The sequence below is a fragment of the Platichthys flesus genome, chromosome 6, assembly GCF_949316205.1.
Source record: "Platichthys flesus chromosome 6, fPlaFle2.1, whole genome shotgun sequence".
Classification (NCBI taxonomy): Eukaryota; Metazoa; Chordata; class Actinopteri; order Pleuronectiformes; family Pleuronectidae; genus Platichthys; species Platichthys flesus.
In genome coordinates this window covers 5,006,216-5,033,967 of record NC_084950.1, presented here as the reverse complement: position 1 = coordinate 5,033,967, position 27,752 = coordinate 5,006,216, and the positions used below count along the sequence as shown (strand labels likewise).

Genomic DNA, 27,752 nt, shown 5'->3' with positions numbered 1-27,752 from the left:
ATCAGGAAGCTTCTTCGTCTCTGCCACAGCGACAGGTTATCTCAAGTTGAATATTAGCTCCCACAGTTTGTGTATAGTGAAGAACGTAATCACTTATTCAAGGGAGGGAGAGCTGGAGAGGAAGGATTCGCTCGTGCCAGATCAGGAGCAGTCAGTTGCAGCTGAGGAGATAAACTCTGTGACTTCTACCTCTGTGTTTATTGGACGACCTGGCTGAAGTTCATCTGTGACCACGAGACCCATTGTTGCTCTCACATAGAGACATTGAAACATCTCTGTGGGTCCAAGGTCTCGGTTTCAAGATGAACCTTGTTTCTAAATAAAGACTGCAGTTATTTGATCTACATCATACGGTTAATCTATTCAGAATGGATGCTTACTGTATTCCACATCCATGTAAGGCTTCTGACAGTGACTGTCTATATAATCCTCACAGACAGTCAGTACTGATGCAGCCTTGGTGTGGGTCAAAGGACGTCGGCTCGATGCTCCTCAGCATGGAAAGGTTTAAGAGATTTCATTATACAACGCAGAGTGGAAAGAATCAGTGATGCAGGATAATGCTCCTCTGAGAAACACAGACAGGCTGACAAACAAATAAAGAAATATGAGCAACTATAGCTGAACCATTCTAAAGTGAATAAGAGTAAATACTTTTTTCAATAATAAAAATGATGTGACACCATTCTCCTGTCCTAACCTAACCTCTCCTCTGTCTCCAAGGATACCTCTGAGTTTTGAGAGGCCTTTGTGCCCAGATGAGAAGCTAGGTTTATTACAGGGGTTGGATATAAGCAGAGGTGGAAGCTGAAGGCCCAGTCAACTGAGCGCTTGGCTTATTGTGGCAGAAGTGGAGAAGCTGAGCCGTGGAGGCTTTATCCCATCTTTAAAATCAGACGAGAATAGGACGAGTAAAAAGGGAAGTGGTGAAAAGGGGGCAGAGTCATGCATATGGAAGCGTCTCCAATGCCTTCCACATGCCAGCCGCTCATTTCACATTCACCCTGCATTCATCTCCTCCTGAGCCATTCAAGTAGTCCTCCCTGTGCCGAGGAGGTGAATTCAAAGGGGCTCTGCCTGCCTGCCGTTTTCTTAAGATCCCGGTGAAGCTGCTCTGCGGCAGCTCCAAGGTGAATAGTGCCCTGCACCTCAGAACACTCCCGTGGCTCAGCCTTTATCAGCAGGCCGTGCTCCGCCCCGGCAGAACCCCAGTCCTGCTCTGACACTGTTTAGACCGTCCCCCAGGGGGCAGAGCTTTCTCTCCCTCTCTGATCCACTTCACCGGCAAAGTGAATTTGATTGGTCAGATCAGCCTGGAACACAGAGGGAGCGGGATGTGGGGGCAGATCTGTCAAAGACGTGCATTTGAAGAGTGACTAGCGTAATGACGGTGTGGCGGGGGGGGGAGCTAACACCCCCACCACACCGTTAGACCTTAAACAAGAATCATGAAATCTAGCATCCAACAGAGTCTCTTAAATCATAATCCTTTCATTGTGTTTAAGTAAAAAACAATTTCATTTGACTATGTTACACCGACAGCTTGTGTACTTGTGAACAAAAGCCTTTTAGTCCTCTGTTCAATTTACAAACCCCTTCTTCCAGCACAGCGAGGTGTGATAACAACGGGGGGGGGGGGGGGGGGGGGGGGGTTCTCTCCCTCATTTTCCCAATAGAATTTTTTCACATTTTTCCTCGACTCCTCTCAAAAGCTCAGACCTTGAGGCTTCAGCTTAGCTCCTACTGGGAGAAGAGGATTGTTAATCCACCAGTCCATTACAATGTGCTGCATCTACCTTCAAAAGCTAGAATCCTTCTATACCAATGAAATCCTGCCATGGGAGCAGGCTGTCAGAAAGGAGGCACAGCTGCCAGGTGCGTTTCATGCTCTCACCGCGGAGACCCCGAGAAAACCAACTGGGAAACTGGAAAGAGTTTTCTGCTGAAAAGGTATTTTTCTGCAAAGTGGAACCACAACTTTATGCCATCAAAGCCAAAACTGTTAAACCAAAAACTCCCTGAACCCCTGAACTATAAGATATTCTAACTACGATGAAACATCACCTTCATTTCCTGGGATGACGGTGATGTTTCATCATTTTAATGCTTGAATACCTCAACAAATGCAAAGTGAAATTTTTATCAAAATGTTTACATCAATGTTGCTCAGAGGATGAATTAGAATTAAAAACTTTCAATGTACTGCCATCATCAGATTAACATTTAAAATTGACCATAACTTTGGTGACTGAATAAATAAAAACGACAAAACTCGACCCAGGTAATGAATCTATAATAAACAAGCAAAACAAGAATGTACAAGAAACAGGAAACACAAGAAAATCAACATATTACACTGGTTTTAGTCTAAAATAAACCATGGTCATGACATAGTCATTCAAATTCAAACAAAATTGCATCTCCACCATCAAAAAACCAAGCCCTTGAAGCCTCTGTCATTCCCCAATTGATTGAAATACATAGACCGAAGATAGGTCACATCTAAAAACTCATTTTATTTAAGTACCATGTATTCACAAGGGGTTTAAAATGCTAGTACACAGAACGACTAAGACACAGCTCCTGAGCCGAATAAAAAAGGAAAGCAAAATGCTGAGTGTTCTCATTTTGAAGTCCTCATGGTCGGGCTGCAGTCGTGTTATTTTGTTACAAGCTAAAAGGAACGATTTCTATATCTAAAACTTTTCATTAGAGGCAAAAATACTACAACTTGTGGTTCAAAGTCAAAGGACCCACAGGATATAAATCATATAAGACATAATGAAATCTTATTTATTAACTCCAGAGACTAAATAGAGTGTAATAGTCACAAAACATTGTAAATGCGATCGACTTTACGGAATAAATTCCTATTTAAACATCCATCGAGGAAGGACTATCAATTACTTAGAAAATCATTTGATCGTATACGAGTAGAGAAAAAGGCCATTATTTAAGTAGACTATATTAAATAGACCTCAGCTTAAGACGTTACATCAAAGTCACAAGGATAAATCCGTCCCTATTAGACGAGACAGGAGTTTAGAATTAGTGTCTGAAATAACAGAGAAAAGGCAGAACAAAGAGGAAACTGAGGAAATAAGACTAAATTATAACATTACACTGAGTCATGAGTTCATCATCAAGGCATGAGAAGGAATCGTTATTTTTAATGTATGGTTCTTACCTCAAAAGAAAGAACCAGTATCAATTAACAACCAAATAATGTGCACTGCAATGATTTAGAAAAATCCCACTGATGAGGAAACCCCCCCCCCCACTGCCTCACTGCTGCAACCTGAACATGAGCCGGTGCAGGAACCAGGGGAGAACTCAGCTGCATGCAGATGTTTGACTGTTGGGTTCTCAGCCCTGGATGCATGGGCCATGCACTCACACTGTTCAGCACCACAAGCTCCTCGCAGATTAACCACAGTCATATGGTCATGACTGTGAGATTGCCCAAGAGGTGAGGACAATTCAATATTTGCTTATTAATCACATGCTAACACAATACTGAACTGAAGTTATCACACTTTGCAGGTGTCCCTCATATCATGCAGGTTAAATGGAGCTGATGACCAGTTAGAATCCCTCCTGAGGCGCAACGCTGGTGCTCAGCGAGACGGATATGAACCACAGATGAACAGCTAAGGGCTGAAGGAGAATTTACTAAAGCTGATTAGAGTCTATGATCAGGAGTCGACCATAAGCAGATCATGGAGACCACAGAGGAGGCCACTGGTCCCAGGTTTATAAGGGTTTCTCACAGGTCAATGTCAGGGTCTGGCTGCCCACCACCTAAGTAGATGTTCAGTGATGGAGCAGAAAAATGACCCAAAGCAAGTAAATCCATCTATTGGAATGATCCAATCAGATCTTAGATGAAGCTCAAATTCTACAAACAAATTAATTAGAAAACTGTGTATTCCACATTTTTTCCAGCCACTGCCGTTGTCCTACATACAGGAGTTTCAATGTAAAGTTCAATAAGTGATTAGCTTTGTGGTGCAACTCATGCCTCCAATAATCGTCTGATTTATCTATGATCCCAACAAGATCTCACATACTCCACAGACTGAAATAACAGATCATACACTCAAAACTTTACATTAATTTAGAGTAACTGATAATGAACTCTCAGAGCAGCTCTTTGAGCAACCAGCCATAAATCGGTAAACGGAAATGTGTGTGTGTGTGTGTGTTTGGTCTAATTTGTAGTTATAAAGCCAGTGAGAGTGAATATTAAAATCCTTATTATTAGTCATTAGCAGCATGAACATCCCAGAAATGGTAAATTATTAAAAATAAATTAGAGAGCTCTTCAGGAAACATCTTCTCTCTGAATATTGGGTTGTGTTTTGTGCGGATTTCTTTTATCTGCCTCTTATCACGGAGTCGGTGATCTGGCTCCTCGTTACATCGACAGAAAAGAGGTCCTCGGAATGCCGAGGACGATATAAAGAGACGGTCCTCGGAGGGAGAGAGATTGAATGAAAGATGGAAGGTGAAGAAGAGTTGGGGGAGAAGATGGAAAATGATAGAAAAGGGTCTTTCATTGAGCCGGCCGTCTGGCAAGATAAAACATAATCCTGCTTCTGAGGAGTGTTGAAAGAGTCACAAAGGCCGTCCCTCGTGTATCAGGGTACAAAATACCCCTCCTCTCGAAAAAGGTATAATTCAATTTCCTTTTGTCCGGGGCAGTGAAGGCCCCGTCTGTTTGGAGGGCTGCTGGAAAACTAAGCTTGTCCGTCTGCCGCTGTCTGGACCACATCTTTGATAATGTTTCATATTTGTCCTAACAGGCGTCTTGAAGACGGTGCACTCAGGACTGAGCGGTGCCTCGGGCCGGCCGGCTGTGTGCAATTACTGTGGAGGTATTTCATTTTTATCTCTAAACCAAAAGATGACCGGTATCTTTTGAGATTCTGTGGGAGGGTGATTCCCCCTTGGAACAAAAAAAATAAATGTCACAGCTTTTGTGCAGTGCTGTGTAACCATCCATCCAACCATCCATTAGCTGCAGTGTTTATCTTTTGAGGGGTTTGCAGGAGGGCTGGAGCAAACTCCTGCTGAGGCTGGGCAAGCGATTGGGGGGGGGGTAAGAGACAAACAACCAGCAACCATTTCAAACTACAGGCAATTTTTACTCAGGAAGTTGCCAGTCAACAAACATGCCCGCCAGTCCTGGACACTGGGAGGATGCTGGTGAAAATCAACGCAGTGAGGCGAGGAGCATGTTAACCACACAGGATGGTAATTGTGCAACACACTGTACAACAAGTTGCACTGTGGTCAATTTGCATCTAAAATAATATTTTCCCTATAATCAGTGGCATTCTGGTGAAAACATCATTTTGCAGATGCCCAACAGCCTTTAAAGAACACTTGTGTGCATAGTTTGGAAAGTGAAGTCGTACAGTGTAGCTGAATGCACCAGGTACACAACTGCAGTGTGTTGTTTCAGTGTGTCTGAATGGATATAAGACAAATTACTGTTTTTAGTTTTGGTCGAAATATATTAACAAACTTTTCTATTTGCTAATCAAAGTGCCAAATGCACTAAATAATTTTAAAGCAGAGTCACAGAGAAGTGAAAAGACTGAGAGGATCAATAGAGAGTGAGGCAGATGAGGCTGTATAATGAGGTTTAGTAAGAATAACAAATAAAAGCAATAAAATATTAAATAATAAATTAAACGCTACTTATTTGTATGTTCCGCATTGTAACGTGCACAGCGGCATGCCCCACACTTTCACACAGATGCGCCATTGTTTCAAATAACCAATGCTCCCATCGTTTACAGTAGCTGTAGCCTCATGAGCCTGAGACCTGAGACAGGTGAGGCCCGTTGTCCAAATCCCTCTCCTGTTTTCTGCTTGGCTGCTCTGTAATTTCCTGGGTTCTGGAGAGCAGGACACGCTGCCCTGCACACAGGAAAACAGGCCTGATGTGCACTTAGTCGCTGTATGTGGGCAAGAGATAAAGGACACACACTCACAGATACACACACACACACACACACACCGTCAACACCACCACCACCACCATCTACTACATGAGCAGAAATATCCTCTTGCCCCCATAATAGCAGTTACCTTTAAGAAATATAACCACAGTTCTTTAATGCCACGGGGTCACGCACCATTGCTCCCCGCTGATAATGCCTGTGGGCTATAATTTGTTATTTCTCATGCATAATTGTCTCTTTAGCCACACACAGAAAACAGTCTGTCCTCTTTGCATTTGTCTCATGGCTTCTCTCACAGATACTTTCGTCTTTATTTATTCTTTCAGTCTTCAAAATAGATCCTCAGTCGTAAGCAAACTTCAAATGAAACCGCTGTCGAAGAAACTTTCTTTGAATCTCTTTCCTCCGAGTGCAGTTCAAAGAGATTTTCCTAAAAGTTTTAAACATTCCTCCTGTCTTAAATCCTCCCTCCAGGTCAGGATCATTCCACTCGGAGGGTTGTGTCCCTATCCGGCCGTCCTTCCAGAAGCCCCCTTAAACCCCTGCAGACACACTGCTGTGCCCCGGCTCCCAGATAACCTGATTAAACAGTCAGTGCCCTGTTGCTCAGCCTCAGGCGTTACCGCTGCTAATTCAGCCTGTCGACCGCCTGCTGGGGCTCATGGCACATCCCCTAATGCACTCTGCCTTTGTACCCTGGCAGCTGTACTTTCCACTGCGGGGACTGGAAGCAGAAACGGCCCCAGAGTCATCCACCGAAATGGCGACATCAAACTATAATGTGGGTGATGGCTTTAAATGGGTCACTATTACATTATCCCGGAGGAGGTTCAAAAGTAAACACATTAGGAGGAGACAGAGTCACTGGTGAGATGACGTCTAAAAACCACACACTTCCACCAGGTCTCCACCAAGAAATCAGCCCCATTTGATTTCCCATTGAGAATATGGATTACTCTCTGGGAAATTGATGGAAATGTCACAATCTAGCAATTTGAAAGGAAGTTGAAAAATAAATCCTGAATCTTCCTATTGGTTCAGATCTACCAAAACTGTGATGGGTCTTTCTTGGCCCACGTTAATAAACTAAAAATCAAACAAACAGTCACCTTACAATGAGATTTATGTTTATGATATAAATGATGTTTAAGCACCAATCAACAATAAAACAGAGGTGCTGTTTCCAATCGGTCAATGTAGGTCAAAGATGTTCCATTAATCACACTGAAATGTGATTAATGGAACATCTTTGCTGGTTCTATAGAAAACCACACTTAACTTTTAAAATGACTGAGTTCTGAAATGTCACTTTGCTTGATTCTGACATATGATACACAATGAGGAGAGTATCCACGAAGACTAGCCGGAGAATCCCGGGTCACATTTATAGAGGCATCCAGATAGAGAAATTCACTCAATCACTGGAGCCGGACAAATACCCGGCACAGTCTGTGACCAGAAGGGTCAAACGTCCGGGCTTCAAGCTTCAGTCACAGTTCTTCAACCTCAGCCACATGACGGATCAATCAGGAATCCCCTCTCTCTGACCCCCCCGGCCGACAGAATCAGGCAGACTGGAGCAGGTACAAGCCAAAAGGAGAAGATGGAAAAAGATCCAGCGACTGTAGAACTTGACTATACAAAAAAAAAAAAACGTGGCGGCATCAATGTGATCCTCGGCTTAAATACTGCAAACTCATCAAATTAGCAAATTGTGGGAATTACGTGATCGGTATTTCTGCATAAATGAACATGACTAAAGCAATGTGGTGCTTTCTGCTGCATGGAATTTTAACACAGAAATGAGAACAACCTGCCTTGAAATGCTTAAACTAGCATATTTGTACTGTGTGTGAGCTCTAGTATTTAGTATCCCACATTTTCAGAGGATGTAAATCGACATTTGATCAGATTTTGGGGCTAAGGTGAAGAAATCCAGTTTCCCCCTTCACACCATTAACCCAGCAGCAGCTTGTTAGTGGAGAAACAGCTTCACAATGCAAACAGGTGACTGACAGTTTACTTGTTGTGCAGAGGTCACATCTCGGAATGCAGCCTCTCTTGTCAAATATTACACATGCAAATATATTTCATGTACATTTAAATAGAACGTGCGCTACATTGTCCTGAAAGCAGCTGTGTGCCTACGCTATATGAGTCTGTATTGTATTCTTTGTATTGTCATCTATTATCTGTTTACATCATTTCCTTGCAGAACTATGAGGCAGACGTCAGTGCCATTTATTTCCCCAGCTCTCATACGGTGACTTCTCCCCTCGGTATTAGTATATTCCTCGTGGCCTTGATTTGCTGACTACAAAATAGAAGAAAAAAAATGTAAAAAAAATTGATGTCACTCTAAAAAGAGTCCGAAAAGCCACAGTCTGAGTAATTTCCATAGCAGAGATATGTCAGCGAATGCCACAGTCTGATGTCTGCTCTGTCAAGAAAAGGTAAACGTAGGTGAAAATGTCCCGGATTTATTTATACAGTTGACAAGAGAACAAAACTGTTTTGAAGGAGGCGGCTCGGGCAAAACTTTCTGAAAGCCCAGATATTTAGAAAAATCTAAATTTTAAAACAGCTGTCAGTCCCCAGCTCGGCCTTCATAGAGTCGAGATAGGTCCCGGCTAGGTATCGCCGGCTTGACAGACAGAATATAGGGGGACAGAGTATGGTCCCTTTCAGATCGGCTGTCAAAGGACATCACAAGGCAGGACTCGCCTTTCTACTGCACAGCCCCGGCTGAGGCACACGGGATAAAGAGAAACCTATATAAATATTGAAAACGCCTTTCATTTCCACTCGTTCAAAAGAAACTTCAACAGTCCTTCTTATGATTATGAAATCACAGCATCAAAGACAGCAGGTCGGGGTCGATCAGTTTACGACGGCAAATCTAGAAGTGATTTTCTGTGATCACACGGATCCTCGAGAACGTCCACTGCAGCGTTTCCTCAAATTTCAGCCTCTCGGAGTCGAGCACGCACGAAGGCCTTACTGCCGGAGTGACCTGCATTACCAGGGGTCGTCTCTGTACCTGTGTAAACAAGGCTGTTATTTATCACTTCACATTCTACCCTTCCCTCTGTTCTAAGCCAATTAGAGCGCTTCCCCGCCACTCACGACCCGACCCGGGCTTGTCATAACCGCAGCAATAAGCACCGCGCCCCCCCACCCCCCCACACCTTCCCTTCCTCTCCATTTTCCATCTCATTAACATTCATTTCCACCCTAATTGAGCTTAATAAGAAAATAATGTTTGACATTAAATCCTCGTGAACATGTGGCCCTGGCTGATCACTGTGTCTGTTTGTTCTCTCCCACAGCAAATGTTGATTTTGTCGGGGGTCTGTTTGTCTGCTCGCCTGCTTCCTGGTAATCGCCTGCTCAGCGTTCCCACTCTCCATCTGTCTCGCTTTGACCCCTCGCTGTTCTTATGTTGAAATGAGACTGAGCTCCTTTTCTTTCGTGCGATTGTGTTCTTCTAAGTTTTCTTTAGTTTGTTTAAGTTTCTGCTCGCGTCGTGTGCGTCCGTTCGTTTCCAGCTGCGCCTCCCAAACTCCGAGCTCTGCTGTTTAGATAACAAGCTGTTCGACTTTATTGATTTCATTTCTTCGCAGCGGCTGCTGATATTATTTTGACGTGCAACGACTTTGTGTTGTAGAGAGAGGAGTTTTTCCTTTGCCAATAGCAATCAATCATCATCTCGCCATAAAACAGGGAGGCAGACCTGCCAACCTTGAACAAAGTCACGGAGTTTCACCTTATCAGCGCTGCATATTGCTTATATTTATTTATTGCATTATTATTGATGTCATCTTTCTGTGTGTCAGGAGTTATGGCTCGACACGCCTCTCCCTCAGAACATCTTCCACAAACAGAGCAATTCATGTTATTTTCATGCTCCGGATACATGCACACAAACATACAATTTTGAAAAATGCATATTATTACATGCTAAGTGATGATCGTGGATGACAGATGCTTCTATCAGTATTGCCGACTGTGAAAAGCTTTTGAGTGATTTTTTATTTGTAGGCGGATAAACGAATAGTCGATACTCTATTTATTTGGCTTCTTTTTTTTATTGTATTTTACTTTATATAGATTGTTGTGCAGCATAGCATTTTATCTTGAAATTGAATCTCATTTTTGTGTTTAATCTTACATTTTTTTGTCGATGGACCAGCATATGATTGTATGGTGCAACGTTCGCTACCGCACATTCTGGAATATTGATTCTTTAAAGACACTTGAGAACTATTCTATTTATTCTAACTCGACACAGCTCATGAGGAGAAGATGGCAAGAAAGAAGTGGTTGAAACCCTGAGCTCTACGCATAACAGTACAAGGCTGCATTGGTGCATATTGACAGAGACACACATATAGCATGTAGGGCAGTCTTCGATACACTGGGATGCAGGCAGACCACCAGCAGAGCGTCTTTATTGACCAGCAGCCAACCACACAGAGAAGCCACACTCCCAGGAGAGAAAGATCTAATCTACGTCCAAAGCCATGTCCAATGTTTGTGGAATGTAGTTTTGTAATTTCTCTTGATGGACGATAAACTTGACATTTGCTGACATTTGACTTCAAATATTTTTTCAGAAACATCGTGAATGGGAGATTATATCACGATCATCTTATATTCGTGTCTCGGGGTGACCAATCGATAGAAACGTTCAATAACATGCCTGAAATCAACATCGTCCACATCCACAGTGTGTTTCTCGAGAGCATTCGTGTATTATAGAAAAATAACTGTTATTTTTACTACTTGGATGCTGGAAAAACAAACTTTAAACACAATATCCACAAAGTGACTTGCAAAATTGTTATTGTGAACATATTTAGACACCCAGCAGAGAAGGAGGGATTCTTTGGAGTTATTTCTGGTGACCTGATTTAAGAATATCAGAATTCATTCTCCACTTAGATCACCCCCTAGTGGCTGGCTGCAGTATGGGACACAACTGCCTCCTCCATGTTGGCAGAGGGACCAAACTAGAGTAGAACAATAAAATATAAACGTTTTCTATTACTTAAGTTAGTTCTTATAACACTGACACTAACCAGGTTGAGATTGGTTGACAAGCAGTGGGACCTCAGTACTGCAGATGACATCATAAGCTCAAGATGGCGGCATCTACAGCCAAGATATTTTTTTTTTTTTCTACAACAGATGAAAGTGGACACACAACCTTCATATTTATGTTCAGTCCATGGTCTCTATCATGATGCAGTTGAAAAGCCAGATATTTAACTCAGTATTTGGTACTTGAGGCAGATTGGTGTGCTTTGTTGCTTTAAGAGCCTACTCGACTGAAAACGAGGACAAGTGAGAAAAGGATCAAATATGAAACAAAACAAAAACAGCAGTTCTGAGCTGAATAACCAAAAAGAATCACTTCATTAGGCTGAGAGGCGGCAGAGCAAATATCCGCGTGTCCATTATCACAAGCAACAGCCTTAAGGCACGAGTGGTCATGTGAATTAATGCTAATATTAAAATATTGATAACAGCTTTTAATTGACACATCTATCAGAAAGAGAACTTTGTCATATACGAGTGAGAGAACCTGAGCTTTCCTCTCTCACTCTGCCAATAAAACGCCTTCAGAGTAATGATCATTTTAATCTAGCCCTGAATATTTCATGTCTCATACCCACACGAGCCATTAGCTACGGCGGGGAAAAGGGACACCCTTAATTAATGTGACTGGGACAGGCTGCCAGGACCACTGGGCACTGTAAAAAGAGATTCAGTCTCCCCTCTGCACTCAGTGTTGGGCCGCGGATAGAAAAAAAGTTGAAGGTGCATTTGAGAGGAGATCTTGTTCTGAGTTATGACGGAGACACACAGACGTACTATCTCCCTTTGATAAGAGGAGACAGAGCAAGATGTCGGGCATGTCCTGTTGAGGGGAATGAGCCCGGGAAGAAAAGTGATACGAAAATGTGATGCCTGTGTGCACGGCATGTCTGTGTGTGTGTGTGTGTGTTTGTGTGTTTTTGTGTGTGTGTGTGTATATGTGTGTGTCTGTAGGCCTTCGGGGATTACAGCTATCAGGGTACAAATGATAATGATCATTAGTGGTGGCTCCACAAACATTGAAGGATATAATTAATGGTTAAAGCTAATTTTCTCCATTCCATTACAGCCGTGGCATATCAGATTGCTTTTTGTGTTTATTTCCGCCACAGTGATGGAATTATTTAGCTATTGACCGAAGCCTTCAATTAGGTCTGAGAGCTTTTACGATCACACTGTGAAGGCTGTTTATTTTAGAGAAGCAGTCTTATCCTCTTATCTCAATCTCGGGCTGGTAGTCAGATTCATAATCAAGTAAAACACATTTGGTGTGGTTGAAGCTTAAATCCATAACACATTGTAGTTAATAACAAATTGTTGTTTTGAAATGATCTGCATGGTGCAATGTGTTCAGCTTATATACAAGTTGTATTTAACGAATCTCTGAAAGTGCTTCCAGCACGGTTACCTCTCGGACAGACAGTCTTTTTCCATGTTGGTCTAAACCATCATGTTTTCCATCATCTCTGCGATGTCCAATAATGAAACTAGCAAAGCAGCAGGTCCTTGACAGTTATTTCTTTACAGTAGCTAAATTCAAACGAAAGCAAACTCCTGCATTATCTCTTCTGTTATCAGAAGCAACAAAAAGGAGCAACGAGGGCCAGAGACAGATCGTTCAAAGACAGGGGTGAGTATGGTTCAGAGGCATTTGCCCCGTGGAGGCAAATAAATAACGGCAGATAAGAGATTCAAAGTTGAATCAGTTTTGGACGGGTAATGCACTTGGTAATAATAAAATCTGTAGCTGGCTAATAAATCACCTTTATCTCATGGTGGAAATGCGACCCACGTGTGTGTGTGTGTGTGTGTGTGTGTGTGTGTTTGGATACATCGTGTTTGGATGATATTGTGTTGTAAAGTAATGCCTCTATCAGGGGATGAACTCGGGTATAATTCAACAACAATCTAAAATCGTCACATTCAAATCTTTAAGAATATCCTGGTATTGAGGGGCCCTTCACTTTTTACATTTCAAGCTTCGGATAGCTTCTATTTGATCTTTTTTTATTTTTTCGTCCTCATTTCTCCACTTCCAGACACTTTGGATTCAGCTCAGTCATTGTGTCATTAAATATCTGTGCTGAACAAAACTTTTTCCATTCTGAAGACAGTAAAATCTTTATGGAGAGGGTCCCCGGTCTTTCATTCTCTGCTCCTCTCTCATCTTCACTCGCTTCTTTTCCATATTTTTCCATTGTCTTTTCCAAAGTTCCACAACTTTTGGCCACAAAGGAATCCCCCCCCCAAAAAAAATGTATTCCACTCTCCTGTCACAGCACTGAGGGATATTAGCAAAAACGAGTAGATAAGTGCAGTTGCTTTGTCAGCGTGTGGTCGTATAGCCCTCTCTATGCTGTTAGATTTGTTTCATGTAATATCACAGCCCTGCTCACAAGCGTGGATGAAGTATCTCCCTTGAATTCGTCCAAGTACATGAAAGAGGCATGAAATTTGCTCATGACCATCTCAATGCTAACCAGTCAAATGTAGACGAACAGCGCTACCGTCTTCCAAGTGACCAATTACTAACATATGCTTTGTTGACCTTGATGTCTTTCCCTACTACAGCATTTGGGGTATATGCTGGCAGAATGGCCTCTGCCCATTTCCCTAAAACCACTTCAGCACTTCCTATGGTTTGCAAACTTCTACAGAAGACGAGTACCTCTTGTCCTGGTCTCACCCTGCAGAGGCAGCGCTTCAAGAGCTAAAGAACTGATGGATCTCTGCCCCTGTTCTACTCTCCCTGCTCCCTCCAGCCAGTTTGTGGTGGAGGTGACCACCTGTCAAAATATCAGAAGGTGTGACTTCTCATGGAGCTACTTGTGGTAAAGTTGGCATCTGAGGAGTAGGTAGTGTCTTGTGTGGGAGAGATTTACTTTTAGTCCCTAACGACCCTGAGTCACATCTCTTGTCAGATTTAGTTCCCGCTCCCGAGGTGATCAACCCAACTGTATCTGGAACAGGAAGGAGAGGTCACCGTCCTCAATGCTCAGGCATTCATCGACCCTGCCACTGTACCTGACACAGGACCAACTCAGGACTCATCTCCAGATCTCTGAGAGCTACCAAAGAGGAGACAACAGGAGAGGCTCCAGGGAAACCTGGTACACACCCAACCAGTCATAGAATCTGGCTCTCCACTTGGAACCTACCTTTATGGTTAGAGGCCCAAAAGATGGTATTCATTGCAAGGTACCCAAACACTCTACCAGCACGCAGCATAAATAAGAGCAAACAAACACACATTTCCACCCATTTCTCAAACTAACTAAACTGTTTAACCACCTCTAAGTCCTCTAGACTGATTCAAACTCTTATCTAAACATTGATTGGTAAATCACAGCTCAGGAGATAGGTTTAACAAACGGTCTTGTTGGCTTTACTTACTTCACTTTCTGGCTTAAAGAATATTTACTTCACATAGATTGACCTTGTTTAGCTCATGCTCCTGCCTCAAACCTGGTTCACTGAACCAACACGTTTCCACATCCTGATCTTCACAGTGTTACCAGCAAGGTGTGGTGTCCACAGACTGTACTGACACACTGCTCCTCTATTGGATGATAACTTCTTTCTATGTTAAAATAGCTTGGGGGTGTAAGATGTGTTTTCTGACTGACTGCCTCGGTTAGCCAGCTATTCGTGGGATGCGGGGATGCTCAATTGTTAGAGTGTCAAACATACCTGTAAACAACCTAAATCAGGCATGTAATATTCAGCACTCATTCCAGAGAGGAAGAAAGACAAAGGATATTTGGTGTTTGTGAGTTTCCGTCTCGCAGCCTATTTCTTCCTGTTCCGCTCCTGCCTCCTCTCACATCTGTTGGTATTTACAGAGTAAATTATTTCTGAGTTTTTACAAAAGCCAGTTAGCTTATCAACAGCTTGCACCCAGCCGAACGCCCTCACTCACGTCTGGTTTCAGAGCACAGGATGAGATCAAGAGACTGAATTAAAAAGAAGATTTGCACTGCCTCTCTCTTCCATCTTGTTGTTGGAGGAAATGCTTCCAAAAGGGAGACAACCCCGAGGGCACGGAGCCCAGAGGGCATCTCAGACAGACTCCCATTTTCTGTATTATTATAATATAAACCATCAATTTCTAACTATAGCATCAATTCAACCTTGAAAAAAACAGCAGACTCATCTTTTCCCAAATAACGCTGACTAATATAAACTTTCCACAAACTGCATTACTTCATTTCCCAGTGTGCAGAACTCACACTGAACTCAAAAGAAACTGATGAAAATATTTTTAGTTTGAGCGACTAATTTTCATGAATAACTTGATCGAGTTGAAAAGCTTCATAAACAAGCACTGGGATTAACAAGGAAAACAATGAATGTGTCAAATAATCAGGAAGAGTGTCGAGGTGGACGGATAAGAAAGAAAACAATAACACAATAAGAGTCAGATCTGACAAAGACGACACAGACACACACCTGGTACGAGTCGATGGCCTCCCGGTCTAGTGAGCGGCTGACTGACACCTCTCCTGTGTCGATGTCAATGATGAAGAGACCTCTGGGATCCTGGTCAGCACCGGGGCCGGTCAGTCGGAAGATGTGGTTCCCTGACTTCTGTTTTAAAATCACCTGCAGACACACAAACACACACACAAACATACATCAACAACTGTAAGCCTCTCCCATTTTATTCTGACTCAGCCGACTTTCTGAAGTAAAGAATTACTTATTTTGCTAATCCTTTTTTTTTTAAACAAGAAATCAAACTTTGTTTACCCAGACTTGAGCAAAAGAGGCTTAGTGCATCTTAAAGGCTGCTACAGATCCCTGACAGCTAACAATTCAAAATTCATACCAGACAAGACTTTGATTTCATCAGTTGGCAAAGTTCGACTCATGCAAAATTTTATAATTTATAGAATAACTTCTAGATAAGGAGAGTGGAGCAGTTAAATGCATATGAGAATAATCTTTTCCATAATTAAATGTGGATGTTTCGTTTTTTTGTTATTTTGGAGTCGAGCCAATCACACTGTTCACTGTTCTTGATGGGATCTGCCCAGTTAGTCCGCTAACATCCCTGTTTGCAATAATCTGACCCAGATTATTTTTGGACAGATGAACTCACGTGAGACTGTCGCAGCAAACGGCATCCGCAGGTTCACCGGCACAGCAGGGGGCAGGCAGGTTAGAGAAAGAAACACACAGGAAAACAAAAGCATGTTAGAGTCACACGGCAAAGCAGAAACAGCTAAAGAGAGGGAGTTGAATACAAAACCACAATTTCCAACAATCTGATGTGTAGACAAACTTAATCGGGTTTTGCATGAATAAGTGGTTTTCTTCAAAAAGGTGGTTTGCATTGGAAACTGGCTCGTCCAGCTGAGGGTACGATGAGAAGACTGGCACAGGGAACATGGAGCCGGAGCCAATTAGCTCAAGACTGAAAATGAGGTAGTAACTTGATTGGCTCCGTTAAAAGGCAACACAATCTGCAGAGTAGCATCTCGTAAACTGACTAATGAACATCTAACCAGTGTGAAAAAATCAAGTTTTAGTGGGGGTGTGTAGTGAGAGCCAAGTTAGCTGCTCCCTCTATGCCGAGCTAAATGGCTGTTTGCTGCAGCTACACATTTGTTGTAGAGGAGTGATGCTGATACGTATCTTCTCATTTAACAACAAAGGTGTTTAGCTTTTTATCCAGAGAAACAAGTCAGTCTATTCCTGGAGCTGAAAATCATAGTTCATCACTGACATCTCAAAGTCTGTATAATGGTTAACGGTGCAAAACAATCGAAGTAAATGGTAACAACTTCCAATTTGACTCAAAACAAGGTCGTTTACACAATGTCTTCATGCTAAGTGTCCATTGTTATCATGTTGTATGAATGTCGTGGCTTATCGACACGAAACCACACGACGCACAACCTCCATCAACATAGAGGTTAGTCGACAACGAGCGAATTTTCATTTCTCTGTGATCTATCCATTTAAATCAAAGCCATCAGCACTCTAACCTCACAGTCGAGTTTTTACTATGTGTGGGACCAGAACCTCAACACTGTGTCACTCTCCACATCCCGACAACTGCGCCCACTTAAACACAGAGCGCGGCCACTACTTCCCACGTCCAACTGGGCCGTCCTCTGCCGCGTGTCAAGGATCTAAACGCTGTCCCTGCACTGTGCCTCACGATCACAAGGGTGTGATGGGGGGTCACCTTTAATGAGGGCGCACTTCAAATGGGATGGCAGCTAAATGAAGGCCTTTCTACTCCCCACTTGAAAGAGCATGGGAGATGAGGCCGCAGTCACACGGGCCTATGCCAGACGGAGCTCGAGCCCTGATAGTCTCTGGAAGCTCTCTGCCATTTATCTCGATGTCCCCTTCATCTTTTTCTCGTGTCTCCGTGCGCCATGTGTGCCACTCTCCCTCTAACATGGCCATCCTGGCTCTCCTGCTGAGTGTCCATATCTGATGCTCCATTCATCCCTGTTCCACTTCTCTGCACCCTGCAGCTTGTTTTGTTTGTGGATGGCTGCCGTTCAGGACATGGGGTAATTCTGAGAAGCAGTCCCAGTGGCACCAGTTGAGAATGACAAACTGGGTTAGAAGAAAACTGAAAAATTAAGAATCGGGTGCAACATCGTTGGATGGTTGGATTAACAGATGGCTCAGCGTTTAACTTGGATTGATGTAAAGAGGAAGTGGAGGAAGAAACACGAACAGACGTAGATGTCAGCTGGTGAGTGTGAGGATGCGGAATGAGAGAGGGAGGAGGACGAAGGGAGGACGAGAGATCACCGATAAAGACACAGAAAGTTCAGCATGAGTGTCAGGAGAAGTTGCGTGTGATCAGGAGACGTCTCTGTGGGGGGCAAGTGTCATAATCTGCACCGTGCACACACACACACACACACTCCAGCTTGCACACATGCTGTTGCGGAAACGTACACCCAGTGGCTTTGTCTCTGCAGATTCTGTCTCCCCCCGTGTGCACTGGGAGGACTGATGGGAGAATCTCACCTCTTTCTATCAGCTCTCATTACCAGCCGAGCAGACATGAAAGAGCGTGGCGCTGGTGATACTGCAGGAAGATGACAGGAGGTGTGGCGCGGCTCCACAAACACCCAACACCTCTGAGCGCATCGTGAAGAACCAACACCACAACACTTGATCTGTGCTGGGTTGTGCATGTTAATGCGCGCTGGTTTGTGTGTGTTTGTTAAACCTCCTGCTGTATGTGTTCATGTCAGGTGTCGGTGGGGCAACAAACTAAAACTTGTGGAAAGCATCACAGGTGGGAAACTAGGAACACACACACAGACTCGGAGAACTTATGTAACAAGTACAAATTCACTGAAGTGGGTTTTTTTCTGTGTGCGTCAGAATCAGGACAGAAATCTGCTGCGCTGGGCAAAGTGCGTGCGGGGGGGGGGGGGGGGGTTGGTGTGAAACCTGCACCAAGGAAAACACCATCAGGCCAAATCATTATTCAATCCTGTATAAACCCACCAACTCAGACATAAGCCGTTTTCAGACATGACCTGCAGATAAAGTTCAGACCCAATTCTCCAAACTTTATCAGTTTGCCTTTCACACATGCACAACGCAGCGGCCGGTTCTCTGCACAGGGATTTGCTGCGTTCACAACAGCAACAAATCCTCTGCATCATTCAGGCGAGAGGTGGAGCAGCCGGGTGTAGCACACAGAGGCAGAAGGTGACACCGACACGATGGTGGTGCCGGCTGTCGACCGTCACTCAATCCTGCTGTGTTCTCACATTGGATTCATTGGACTTTATATTATTATTTTATTTCTTAATTTAATAAATATTATGTATTATTTCTGACATGGGCTTTCACACATGCACCTCCTCTGGAGAAAGAGCCTGAAGGCAGCTGTAGGGACGGCAGCCTCACAGGTCTTCACGTCTCTCAGAAGGAATAAGGGAAGATTTCAACTCCAGACATTTGTTGTGGATGTGTGAGTTTGTTTTTTTTAACCCCCTCCAGTAAAAACACTGACCTTGTTGGAACTATATAGTCCAAAAACAACTGTTTCAGAGATCCCGGAGAGGGTGAGGGTGTGTTGTGTCATTCACAATGAGTCGAAGTCAGTGAGAAACGTCAGAAAGAGAGAAAATATGCAGTAGAACCTTAAGTGGTGCTTGTGTTATCCCTATCAAAGTCATACAGCCAACTGGGAATGACAATCACAGGTGCTGAGAGGACTCCTGGGCCCAGGCCTCGTGGGGGGGGGGGGGGGGGGGGGGGGATGCATGTTGGTCTGATTGTGTTTGTGAATCACTCTGATTTTCTGCCTGGAAACTCTTGAATGAACATTAATGTGTCTACAGTTCATGTGAGTGTGTGCAAGCAGGCCTGGCTCGGACCGGGACTCTGCCTGATTAGCTTCCCGCTCCAGCCGGCTGATGAGAGGGATGGAACGGGACGGACAGGGAAGACATGGACGGCAGGTCCTCAGCACAGGATGATGGGAAAACAATTGTGCTAATTAACGGGCTGTGATTGGTTAGCGAGGACTCCACCAATCATTACTTCATTATCAACATCTCCTGGGCAGCTCGCACCCGGAAAATCTGTTTTTTTTTTATAGCATCACAGTTTATTTGCTGTTCAAAATGGATTTCACATCTGCTCGACGTGTCTCGGGGTCCAGTCGTGAATTAAAATGAACGTCAGAGGGGTTTTCACTCAGCGCCAGTGAACATCAGGCAGAATCGGGCATGATTAACATGCTGAAAGACAGACGGGGAGGAAAGAGGCAGGAACTTTCTGGTCTTCCTGAGACAATTAAGAGAATCAATTAGACTAAATGACGAGGCCCCACAGGCTGCCAGCTCACTGAGACAAATATTAAATTGAATGGCTACTTTTTTTTGAAGGGAGAAGCAACAAACACAGACCGAGGGAGAGACAGTACCAGGGAAGCTACAAAAACAAAAGGAGGAAGAAGATGCCTGTAAAAGTTGACTTACAACAGGTAGAGGGCATCGAGCCAGTGGAAGGAGACAGACTGACAGCTAGGCAGAAACAAAAGGTGCCAGACACGTCCATTCGCTTTATTATATTTACTGAGGCTACAACCAGAACCAGGTCTTTGTTCCTCGCACCAGCCGGGCTTTATGGGAGCTGTCACGTCACGTCAGACGTGTTCTTTTGAGTGGTGAGCTGGGGCCTGAGGAGAGGATGGATAAACACTGAATAGCTGACAACTCAAGTGCAGCACAGAAAGTGTTTCATGTTTACACAGCTGATGTTTTTGTGTGTTATTGAACAGGCCTCTGTGCATGTTTTGTTGTTAGAGAGTTCATTTGCAACTCTGCTTTTGTGTGATTTGCAGTTTTCTGGTAATTTTTTTTCGTAAAGATGTGAATTCGAGCTGAACTCATCCATCGATCCCTCCTTCCATTTCTGGCCCTCCATTAAATGAACAGACGACAGAACACAGAACGATCACAAAAATAAAGTTACATGACCATTATTAAATGTTCTACAGAACCAAAATGACTCAACTATATCGATATATGCAACTGTTCATCACCTTCCGTCCCCTTACACAAATTACAGTCCACAGCCTAGGGAGCACATCGGTAGCTAATACAGTAAATGCAGGTCTGTACTTTAGAGTATTTCACAAGCACTGTTGAAATAATGGGTGTGATTGTGATGGAAGGGAATAATCGTTGAGAATGGCTAATGGCTTTTAAAGGTCTGGCTCTGGCACAAAAGGCCCAAGCAGCTGGCAACAGCTCTGTGAGCAGATTCTTGGCGGAGTTGCCTCAATATCGCAGAACACCGCAGACACGACCACGTCCCCAGAAGAGCCTGAACTGAACCATCATTACAAAACACATGCCTGTTTTTGTGCATTCAAACCTGTGGTTGTTTAAAAAGAAGTTAATTCAATTTTTACTTATAATACAACTTTGTTTCCTCTCATACAAAACTTCCTCTGCAGCACCAGTGGCATTTGGGAGAGGAGATAACATATGGTCTCGTCTGTGGGCTGAGGAACTTTTCAGATAATGTGCCTAGTGAGCCACCAGGGGTTGCATGGGGTGGGGGGGTGGGGGGGGGGCTTCTTCGAGAACGGTTGCCAATTCTTGCAATCCACCCATGGGGCGGAACAGCAGGAACGTCCCTATTCATTGTGCATGCATGGTCAGACTGATTAGACAAAATATAGAACAATGAACAGGACAAATAATGGCAACCCGTCCTCACGCCCAATTTAAGAACCAGTCGTACATGGTGCCACACAAGAGCAGCAGAGCCCGGTGAGTGAACCTCGCCCCATTTGTTTTTTTTCCAGGAGATCGAGGGATCTATAAAGAGGCACATATTAGGAGACACATTTAAGCATATCAATTTCATTGCACGCTCCAGCTGCCGTGTGAGTCCCTGTGAGCGGTTACTGGGCCCCCGAGGGAGGGCAGGGGGGAAACCTCTGTATCAAAACAATTCCACAGCTAGCAGGAGGTGTGACATAAACAACAAGGTTCTTACCCTTCCCCTGTGACTCCCGCTGACAGCCGGCCAACCCTAACGCACACACACACACACACACACACACACACACCAGTACACACTCAAACATTTTGCATATGTGCATGCTCACTCACACACATTCATACATGTCAAATCGAGGCTCATGCAATCCCACCTCTCCCCCTTCTTCAGACTGCTTATCTCCCCGAGAGGAGGAGGGAGCATAGAAAATGAACAGCTGCCATATGGAGGTATGTTGCATAAGAAGAGCAAAGGCATCGGGGTGGAAAATCTATTTCACCAAGTCGCCGACATATAGCTTCTATTGGGTAAAATAGCCCACATTAGCTCCTCATGCAAATCCGGGTGTGGAGGTGGCGGAGCCGGATGGAGGGAAGGAGGGATGCAGGGATGACAGAGGAATGGGTGGAGCTTGCCAATGGAGAGTGGAAAGAAGCAGGAACGGGGAGAACAAGGACAGTTAAGTGACCACAATGGAAGGAGAGAAAGAGAAAGAGTCCATCTCGTGAACGCAATTTAATTCCAATTTGTCACATGAAAGTGTTGAAGTACTGGAATGGCTGTTATCCATCAGGCGGCACTTGAACTTAATCCAGAGCCGATCGATAGCATAGCCTGTTCTACACAGATCACTTGGTCCCCTATGGAGCGAGAACTTATCTGCAGACTTTCTGCTCATTTCCTGCAGGATACTGAAGGAGAACTTTGCACGAACCCCCGGTGGAATAAAGTCGTCCAACTGGAAATATAATCTTGTGGTCCAACACTGCTAATATCAACCTATCGTGACCCTTGAGGTGCTTCAAAGGGAAAACACCACCAACAGTGCAGGGATGAGACCATGGCTCTGGGTTGCGGCCATGGTACAATCATCTGTTACGTGCAGGGCTCATTATGGGATACCTTCTTTATGTCCGTCAGTGGGATATGTGGTGGATCTGCTAGCTCCCAGTGGTACCTCGAACAAACCTGCTTGACATCTAGAGATAGAGAAACTTTGTAGAATGCAAATGGACAAATGTAAACTGGGTCCAGCATAGCTTAGTTTCTATGGAGTGCACTGTTGACCGTTTGTCCCCGAATGTGATTTAACTGCTGCACAGACTACGAGAGGAAAATTATTGGAAGAGCAATTGCAGGCCCATGCACGTCGGAGCACCACCCCATTCATAATCTGCGATATAAATAATCAGCGGCGTCACATCATCTTTGGCCTTTCGCACAGGGGATCGAGCTGGACAAATAAAATCCTTCATCCGTGATAAAACAATGAATAAATTCTTGCAGGAGCACGCTTTGGAGAAAAACATGCAAATAGTCCTTTATTGAAAACCCCCGATAATGTAGTAAAACGGTATCTTGAATTCATAGAGAAATGAGATTCACACCTTTTGCAGTAATGTGAGCAGTAATGTCACGGCCTTCAACGGCCACGGAGAATCCTAATGACAGCAGTGCTGAGAACACTGTCTGAATGGCCAAGAGATTCAATTGGATGTTATAGACTAACATGATTTGATTTCCCCTCATCAGACTATTTTTCCTCAGACCCAAACTCAGCTCAACTCATATTTTGTCTCCAACAAACTTTATTTTGAAGAAGTTAAATATAAAAATGTTAATGTGCCATATAGGCTGTAAAATAACAGAATGATCAATGAGAAAACATCCAGCGGCAAAACATGGTTCATGATTTATCTGCCCGTAAAGAAAACATGAAATATATCTCAGTATAAGCAGTTGATGCAGTGTCAAATCATTTGTAAATGATGTTTTAGATTTAAGGTTTAATTGGAGCGAAAAAAACTGAATGTGCTGCAAAATCAAGATTCCTTAACTGTGTTTATTTAAAAGTTTATCTGTGCAAGAAAACACACAAACACAAAGTTGTTGTCTGAAACTGCACTTTTAAATGTTGAAATATAACTTGAAACAAAACCTCAAAATGTGGATGTTTCTTTACCGGTGACCTCAGATGCTGCTGGTAATCATTTGCTTCCCAATTTTGACGTTTGGTGCCAACCCACCTGAAGCTCGGCAATATGGCAACCAAGAGCTCCACATCGCCACGATGCACCTTGCAGATTTGGCTGCCTGTGACTTCCTTCTCTACCCCCCCCCCCCCCCCACCGAAAGGAGTCTCAGAACCATCTCCCATCAGCATTCATTATGCTGATGGGAGATGGTTCTGAGACACAGAGGAGGAGATCTAGCTTGTGTCGCAGATGGTACTGGATGCACCCACAGAGCCGGGCCTCCAGGGAGCCTCTCCAAGCAAAGCAGGAGTGCTGGGGGAGGGGGGGGGGGGCTTGTTTCATGGAGCAGTCTCATGTCTTTGCTTGTTTCTACTCGCTCTCTGCCCGATTGCCTCAAACCTTAGTTTTCCACCTCTCTGTTGTTTCCCTGCGTCTTTGGATCCTCCTCTTGTTTTGGACCTTTCCTGGGATTTTTTGTATTTGAATTGTGTCCTTTGTCTTTTTCTAAATCAAGACTTTACTTCCTCTGCTCTCGGGAGAAAACCTGTGATAACAGATCTGACTTACAGTTTCTGACCAGGGCCTCATTTCTCCCTAACGATTGGTCTTAGATGTAAAGAGTGTTTCCTAGAAAAAAACAGCTTGATCCTATAGGAGGTTTTATTTATTACCTAAGTGCATCTGTTAAACCAGCACATTGAGATATGGGTCAGCTGCCTCGCTCCTTTAATTATCGGTGCAGGAGTAAAGCAGATACAATAATTGGAAATAACGATATTAGTGGAGCAAATTCCACTTTGTGTTCAATTCTAACAAATAACTTTAATAGCGCTTGTTTCATATAATAGCAGTGAGGCAACTGTATTGATTCTGTAAATATGTTCTTCTACTTCACACAAGATTATATCAACATAAATAAACATCAGTAAAAGTCTTTGCAGAAATTATTGACATCTGTTCAGTGTATGAGCTCAACGCTGATGCTGTCACTGCTTTAGCTTTACTTAATTCGCCTCAAGCTAAAAATAACTTATATGTAGAAGTGATCTGATGCGTCTCGTCAATAACAGAGCAGGGAGTTTAACGATTGACGGTTCTCTTTGTAGATAGAAGATCATATTTGCAATATTTTGTGGGCTGATGATGAGACGGGAATTAGAAACTACATCAAACTTTGTGACCTTTATGCAACATTTCTTTTTTTTATATTATTGTCCGTATCCAATCTACAGCAGATTTCCTAGACACCATTCAGAGCACATAACAGACCCTAGATGCTCTAATAATCCAATCTTAAATTAATATTGAAGTAAAATCTGTGTTTTTCTGTTTCAAGTATATGTTATATGCTTTTGGAAATATTGTCTCTGACAGCCTTGAAGAGTAGATGGAACAAGTCTGAAATGGTTACGTCTTAAAGTCAATTTTCTATGGGAAACAGCTTCAATACTTTGCAGAACATGAAAACAAAGCGCTGCACAAGGTTTTATCACTACTGTGGAGGTTCCAAATTGTAAATAAGTAAGAAAATGTATAAAATGTATGACCCTCGCCTTCGTATTCAGAGGCTAATATCGAAAGCTTTCACTGTGTTTTACTCACAGTTCTGAAATGGCCGCAAACAAAACACTCCAATACGTGGTCTAATGTTTTTGAAGCACAATTTTTTTTTATAAATTTGTTCTTATTAAACTTAAAAGCTCAATGGAACTAGTGCTTCTCTGCTAGTTCACTGCTAAATCCATCTGCTTTGTCTTGGTTTCGAGATGCTAAAAACAAATCTCTTGAATCATTGCTGCACAGCCATTAATTTCAATAGTGGGAGGTTTCAAGCTTCACGTCAGAATATGTTTTGAAAAATACAAACAGATTCATCATCATTATCACTGATCAACAACAACAACAACAACAGCTATTTATTGCCGTGCTTTTTGTGCCCTGGGAATAATTTGCACTCTGATCTGGGAGATAAACACAAACATTTATAAATCGAACTGAGATGGAGATTAAACTATCGAGCTTTCTTGAGTGGAGCCTGTACCATGTGTTTGAATAGAGTCAGGATGACATGTCTCCTATGTTCAGGTGGTTTCTTTGTGTGTCAGATTATATTAAAGAGGAATGGCTCATTGGAAAACATTTTTGATTTTAGTTTTTTATATTACCAAGGGAAACAGAATCCCTTCAGTGAAGTAAAACTCAAGCAAAAGTAACAGGATTCGGCTTCAGACCCTATGGCTCATTTCTAACTTAAGTCAATTAGTCAAAGTTACAGAAATTAAGAAAGTCAGCTCATGCTGCTGGTGTGCAAAGGCCCCAAACAACTCAGGTATGATTATTGGTGTGACAATGTAATAAATATGCACAGAAGTTTAAATACATCACTTTTGTTCCTAAACACGTATAAGAGGACATATCTCTATCTGTAATACATTTGATATCTTTAATATGGTCAATGCCAAATGGCTAAATCAATAAAATATGCACAAATCAGTCCAGACCAATGATTTTCTGAAGCATTCCGTTACACAACAGGGGTTGATGATGACTTCAGGGACCTATTTAAAAGCTGCCTGCGATTGGATGAGAACTCATGATCACAAAACCGATTCGCTTCACAAAAAGTTTGCCAGTGTTTTCATTTCCCTGGATGCACTGCAGAAGCAGAATTATCTTCCTGAATAGGCTGAGTGTGGAGCTGCTGTGGACCAGATTAGGGAGCCCCCCCCACACTATTCTCTTCCTTGGGCTAAATCAGACCATGGTGACAGTACACAAAAATGGACTATAACTATAAAAATATCATTTCTGAAGGCTTTAAATAATGCACATAGTGAATATTTGGTTCTGTTCCTTGGGCTATTTTCTCTCCTGGGCGAGCGTTTCCAGTGCAAAATAAAAAAAAAGTCCATAGTTTGTCTCTCATGCTGTGAATCCAGGCTTTTCCACTGTGAGACCACCTTAATGTGTGAAGGCACCATGTGTGTCTTACCTTGCCGATGGGCCTGGGGAACGGGGCTCTCTGGTTCTCGGTCACGATCATCGGAGGGACCAGCAGGGATCTCTTGTGTCTGGATGGCAGCGTCTGGCCAAGACCTAGGATACTCTGCAACAGAGAGGAGAAACCATATTGTTACACTTTATAAGAATCCTCCACATGTTGTGTATCGTCCAGTTGTGAAGTGTGTGTTGATGCGATTTGTGCAACTCATCCCAAACTACTTTCCAGCATCTTGTTAGCAATTACCCTCCACCCCACCGAGGGCACGGAAACACACACCCTCACACAGCGAGCAGTCAAGTGTGCAACCATTTCAAATGTTGAGAGAAATGTTTAAACAAGCGTCTCCCGGAGAGACTCGCCAACTTTGATTGCAGAGTGGTGCGTATATGTGTGAGAAATGCAAAACAGGTCCGAGAGGAGAGGAGAGGAGATTCACAGGCAAAACATGAAATATCCACATCTGCTGTTTTTACTAAGGTTCAAGTCAAATGTGGATTTAAGACACAGCAAGAAAACGGATCCATCAAAGTGAGAGGAGTAAAGATGAAAAGACGGATGGTTACAAAAAGCTGCCAAAGTTAATGCAATCCTACATTAGATAATATCATAGTCACATCATATGGTTGTTGGTTATTTTCTGATCTACACAAGGTTTTAGGTCATGTCTATAATCCTACAGGATGCAGAGATTTCTCAAAATTGCGTATTTAAACAATGCAAGACATAATTTTCGGGCTTATAACATTGTGTCATATAATTCTGAATAATTTTTTTCAGAATTAATGCTTTTTGCACGATACTATTGTTGAGCTTTATCTCCACCTTTGACCGATCAGCCCAACACGTTAAATCATCTGTAGATTCCTTCTCAAGAAACCCCCCCCAGCAACTCTGATGAAAATCTGGGGGAGAAACCAACCAAGAAACGAGAGAAGACGAGGTTTTCGGCAAAGCAATTGCATTGTTCATGCAGAAGGAGCCAATCTGAAATGTTATTTCTGCTCTTGAGAACACAACAGTGCAAACTAATTTCATCTCGCACCCCCCTACTGTTGTAAACAAAGAGGTGGTCGGTCATGTGACATAGTGAGAGACCTACTCCTCTGCACTTTGAGATCACGGATACAGTTTAGGACCTTTTGCTTAGATGTTGACAGAAATAATGTCCGTCATTGACACAGTAAACAGGAA

General features: G+C 43.2%; 1 protein-coding gene across 1 annotated transcript in view; it reads right to left on the bottom strand.

The window, feature by feature from the left end:
* Positions 1-27,752, bottom strand: part of cdh13 (cadherin 13, H-cadherin (heart)) — a 272,809-nt gene that overhangs the window by 131,341 nt on the left and 113,716 nt on the right. The window contains exons 4-6 of the mRNA XM_062389254.1: positions 26,550-26,663; positions 16,174-16,179; positions 15,522-15,674 (exon numbers count right to left, since the gene is read on the bottom strand). Of these exons, the coding sequence (XP_062245238.1) occupies positions 15,522-15,674; positions 16,174-16,179; positions 26,550-26,663 (273 nt within the window). The remainder of the gene's footprint in view (positions 1-15,521; positions 15,675-16,173; positions 16,180-26,549; positions 26,664-27,752) is intronic.